The sequence below is a fragment of the Sinocyclocheilus rhinocerous genome, unplaced genomic scaffold, assembly GCF_001515625.1.
Source record: "Sinocyclocheilus rhinocerous isolate Xijiao unplaced genomic scaffold, SAMN03320098_v1.1 scaffold2966, whole genome shotgun sequence".
Lineage (NCBI taxonomy): Eukaryota > Metazoa > Chordata > Actinopteri > Cypriniformes > Cyprinidae > Sinocyclocheilus > Sinocyclocheilus rhinocerous.
The window spans coordinates 736,809-742,529 of NW_015634018.1; the positions used below are offsets into that span (position 1 = coordinate 736,809).

General features: G+C 34.8%; 1 protein-coding gene across 3 annotated transcripts in view; it reads right to left on the minus strand.

The window, feature by feature from the left end:
- Window positions 1-1,446: 1,446 nt before the first annotated feature.
- The window catches only part of LOC107745105 (protein Wnt-7b-like), a 64,326-nt gene continuing 60,051 nt past the window's right edge, over window positions 1,447-5,721 (minus strand). For all 3 annotated transcript variants that reach the window (XM_016558944.1, XM_016558942.1, XM_016558941.1), the window contains one exon: window positions 1,447-2,731. In XM_016558944.1, the coding sequence (XP_016414430.1) occupies window positions 2,252-2,731 (480 nt within the window). In that variant the 3' untranslated portion in view covers window positions 1,447-2,251. The remainder of the gene's footprint in view (window positions 2,732-5,721) is intronic.

Here is a 5,721-nt window from a genome sequence, read left to right on the forward strand (position 1 = left end):
ATAGAATTTTTGTATGATTCTGAAAACATCCCAAATGTCATTCAACTTAGATCCCGAAGTCTGCAATCAAAAGTCAGAGATCTCAATTATTTCTCATCAAATCCATATGCATTTTATAGCTCTAAGCGCCATACGTTTTCATTTTCCCTAAGGAATTTTAGGAGAAACATCTGAGACAAAGTCCCATGCACTGAAGCACTATGAAAAAGCATAATATCTACTGCAGTCCAAGAGCGAATCAACCTAAACCCTCTTGTTTTTTCCCCCCTTTAATTCCAAAGATAACTCCACACATGCCACAATCAAGCGAACGGACCACAATATATTACAAACATGTGTTTTCTTCAAAAACGTAAAGAAAGGCTGGATGGGCGAGCTGCTCGCTTGATTTAACCATGATATCTAATGATGTATGTTTCCTCCTCATGCCCTATTAAGATTGTGACTGGAACTGTGCAATAGGGGCACAATTTCCATCCTTTGGGAGTGCGGCCTCAAATATGAGTAACTGTGAATATCACTGCCTCATTTTAAGCAACATTCCCAAATGGGCTTCGAAGACATGGAAGTGGAAAGCTGTCCCTGACACGGCCAGGAAACCAGCATAAAAAGCCACCAGCGCAATTCATCTTGTCATTTATAATGGGGAGATGGCGACGAGTCTATTCTTTTCGGGTTTAGCGATCATTGTGTTGAGAGGTGATGTGTGTTTAATGGTTTTTCAGGCTTCTGAAATACAGGGAACTGGAGTCATGTGCACTTGAAGACAACAACGTTTGGGACCAAACGCAGTATAAACCTTTTCATCAATGGACTTTTGCATTAAAAAAAATAAAAATAATTTAGAAAGCAATTAACCAGCAGGGACAAAACAATGCTACAGTAAATGCAAAAAAAAAAAAAAACATGTTACATTTATTATATAATAAAAAGTAACATATAAAATACGAATATGTTAGTATTTTATATGTAACTTTTTATATTTACAATTTTATATACAATATTATGTAATATGTTCTGTTTCATATAATATAACATTATATCAAATTATATTAGAATATTGTATATAATACAGACCATGTATTGTAAAATAAAGACATATATATTTTTTTAAATACTAATGTAAAACATATTAAATATATAAATGATATAGATAAAATATAAAATATAGGATCTGTAATATCAAATAGTAATATAAAATACAATAGTATAGGCTATATTTTCTGTAATATCTTATAAATATAATAAATATAAATGTACACACACACACACACACACACACACATTAAATACTACAGTAATTTGAAATATTATATAATGTATTACATAACATTTTCTGTATGGTTTTATTATTATATATTTATTTTATTATAATTATTGTATGCAATATATTATGTAACATATGGGTTTCAGACCCCAGATTCCCGAAGATAATTTTTTTCCCCTTGCAAAAACATCCCAGATGTCAGTCGACTTGATATTTATTTTACTTTTAATTGCATCGTATCTGAATAGAAAAAATATCAGTGCAGCACTCTGTAACATATCCAGAAGTATATTCGTTCCACATTTCATGAACTGAGGAAGGATCTTTGAATCGTAGAGACTGGTTTAGCAAAGTCGGAAAAAGAAAAGTGGCCCGAACGTCTATCGCGCACCTTACTGAGAACTACGGCTAGATTGCAGCAAAGATGAACCCATGTTAACATGCGTCAGCTGACCAAAAAATTAAAATAAATGACAGTGGTTTCGGAAGTCAACACATCATTAGCCATCAAACGTTCCAGTCGGAAAACACAAGGCCTTTTTTCTTCCCTCAATAAAACGTTTTCAGTCACGAGCTTCTACAAAGTCTTTCTCTTGGTTTACACTTAGTACAAAAGAACACATTTCTACCCGTTAGCGCTTCGGTTCCTTAGGAGACTATGACATATAATATATAATAATTTATTTTCAGTGTTCAAACAGACAGATCCAGTGTGACTGGATAGCTAACATACTCTACCAGATTCCAGTTGGCATTTATACATCCTCGATTTGCATTGAGCTCCTTCGACGATTTCCTCCGTGGCGTTTTGAGACGATGCAGAGTCCCACACTACAAATCCCAGCATGCTCGGCTGGCCCCCTGCAGTCCTTTAGTCAGTGCACGTACCTCCGGGCTCGTACCTACCGATAGAGTTTAGTATTGTAACTCTGTGTTAAAGCAAATATACATTCTGCTGTGCAAAACGACGCCGCGCCGAGCGATTCATTTGCAGGTAAACACCTCCGTCCTCTCGCTACAGGTGTTGCATTTCACAAAACAGCACCACTGGAATTTACAGTTGCATTGCCACACTTTGGTGTACTGATGCGTGTTGTAGCCCCGCCCACAGCACATGAGGTCACAACCGTCTGTGAGCGGCGACGTCCGGTTGCACAGCCGCCCCTGCGTCCCCACGCTGCCCGTTTTGGCATCCTCTTCGCAGTAGTTGGGCGAGCGCTCGATGTAGACCAAGTCCGTTTCTAAGGGCTTCTGGTAACCTTGCGTCTTCTTCACCTTGAGGAAGGTGGGCTGCCGCAGGCGCGAGGCGCGGACCACCTCTACATGCACCGCTTTGTTGTACTTGTCCTTCAGGACGTAGCCGATCTCGCGGAACTTAGGTAACGTGGTCCAGCAGGTTTTGGTGGTGCAGGAGCCCGACACGCCGTGACACTTGCATTCCAGCTTCATCCGCTCTCCCAGAACCTGCGGGAAAACAGTACGAGTCTCAGTCAGAGTGTCGTTTAACAACTGTGATTGTGTCAGAGAAACTACGGAAAAGGACTAACAGCACCTTATAATCATGAGCTTAAAATCATGTCAGAATTTCAACTGTTTCATTCAACTTGTTATGAGAAATCCCTTTGAGCTTGTTCTTAAACTTTCATACTTCCGGTGTTTTGCACATCACTTTAAATAACCCAGAACTAGCAGATTTTGCTCTTGTTCATCCAAAGCTGTTTGTGCATACCAGAAAATTGAACGTCCCTCATGGTTGCAAACAGATATTTAAAAAAAAAATACACATTATAAAACCAATTCACAGAAGAAAAAAGTATTTGTGAGCCCAGACTAGGGTTAATTTGCGTGCTAATTTTCTTTCTTTCTGGAATTAAATAATAGCTTGCCGTCTACTGTGTACTACTTACTTTATAATGTAAAAAAATAAATAAATAAAAATAAATAAATATATATATATATATATATTCATAATATAAGTAATTATAAGTAATGTATAGTTTTTATTATAAAACATAATATTTCATAATATACTATAATATGTTCCAGGTGTTCATCAGTGTCATGTTGTTCACTTTTATTTAGTTTAGTTTTTTAATTTATTTTTATTTTTAGTTTAGATTTTCTGTTAACAAAAAAAGTTTTAATTCAATTATTCATAGTTATAATAGTTACTAAATAGTTATAAAATACTTTATACAATACTTTATTATATAATATTTAAGTAATATTTTATTATAAAGTATCATTTATATATAATTATTATATTATATATAATTTTTATATAATTTTGCACATATTCAGGTCAAGTGAAATCAATTGTATCTGAACATGATAGGATGCAAAGCCTGTTGACCTCGAGGTAAAAGTTGATATGTTATTTTTGAATGGGAAATAAACTGTAAATCTGAAAATAATAATAATAATAAAAAAATACAACAACACTGCATTATTTGAGTACTAATGTCCTGGAAATAAATACAGGTTTATGTTCCTGCTCAAGTATTTTTTAATAATTTTATATAATATATAGTATATTAAATATTTATATTTAATATAATATTTAAGTAATATTTTATAAGTATAATATTTTATTTTATAGTATATAATATGATATGTATTATTATATCAATTTTCTGTGTGTTAGTCAATGTCTTGTTTTTTTTTGTGTTAGTTTTCTACAATTACGGTAGCATTGTACGATTATACAGCTCTGGTGCTGTGTCCCCACTTGATATCCAATATAAAATACGGTAACACTTTAGTATAGGGACCAATTCTCACTACTAACTAGTTGCTTATTAGCATGCCTATTATTAACATATTGGCTGTTTATTAGTGCTTATAAAGCACATATTAATGCCTTATTTTGCATGAGCATATTCTACATCCCTATACCTAAACTTAACAACCACCTTAACTATTAATAAGCAGCAAATTAAGAGTTTATTGAGGCAAATTCAAAGTTAATGCTTTGTTAATAGCAAGAACCGGACCTTAAAATAAAGTGTGACCTTAAATACTAGCTTACAATATACTGTATTCTGCCTAATGTTTAATAATTAGTAATGTAAATGAAACAGAATGCATAACAGTTGTACATTGTTGTCATATCACTATGCTGGTGCGGTTGACAGTCAAATAATGAAATGATTCATTAAATGATTCAAAATCACAGGTTAAATTATTATTGGTTACGGTTCAGTCATCACAATGGAAAAGGAAGGTCAAGGCGACAACATTGCATTCTGGGACAGAGTATCTGTCACGTATCCCATGCATACAGAAATTTCACAAACATGCACGTTCAACATACTTCGGAAATAGTATGATAGTATGCTATTCCGAACATTAAAACATTCGGAAATCAGCTTTTTTATGGTTTGCACTGGGCTGTCTGGAAGACGAGCAACGTGCATGCAGTGGAAAAACCATATGCTGGCGTAGTGACGATCTAATGTGCTACATTAATACTGCCGGAGACTTCAGACGCTCGCTGCTGATCCACACCAGCAGCTCTCTGCCAGTTACCCATCAAACCTACTCTGTAATTCTCTCTACCTTCCTGCACACCACATCTATGAGCAGGAAAATAAATATAAATCTCCTATAACCAAACACCATGATACTCTCAGTTAGAAGTAGATTATTGAGCAGTTTAATGCATTGCAGATCTTTAGCAGCGATGAAGCTACCGAACAACCATCAGCAAATGGAAAGAAAGCGGAAGAAACCTGCACTGCAGATGGAGAAAGGGTTCGAATCATCAAGCAAATATGTACAGTGTATTGCACAGAAAAGGAGACGTTTTATTTTTAGATTTTTAGAACATGGGATATCAATACTGTATGAAATGCTGAAAGACTTTTTCCAGACCCTTTTCTCTGTCTGGCACGATCCCTTACCAAAAGCAATTATCATTTGCCTGGAAAACACATGTAAAATAATTGATCAATCCCACAAAACCGTCTTGACCCACGCGAGGCCATTGACAGTTAAAGTCGATCAGGACATCTCGATTTCAACAGGGTCTGTGCAATAACAAAAGAGGTCGGGAGGATTGTTCTGGCAAGACATTTATAAAAGTCTACAGTGAAGTTTTGTACTTCCTGGCCTCTTTCTATGACTCATATGAAGGCTGCCAGTTTTCCATTTTAAATAAAAAATAGGTCCTAATTGGCCACTGATTGAATTGTGCTAAAAAAAAAAATGAACAGAATAAATTTATTATTGGTGTATGATTTTAGATTTTAAAAAACTTACTTGTTCCAAAACCTATTTAGCTGCCAAAATAGATTTTAAGGCATCAGACGTATATAACAGAATAAATGTATTATTGGTGTATGATTTTAGATTTTAAAAAATGTACTTGTTCCAAAACCTATTGAGCTGCCAAAATAGATTTTAAGGCATCAGACGTATATATAAAGAAATTATTTATGCATAGTCTGCCTGCA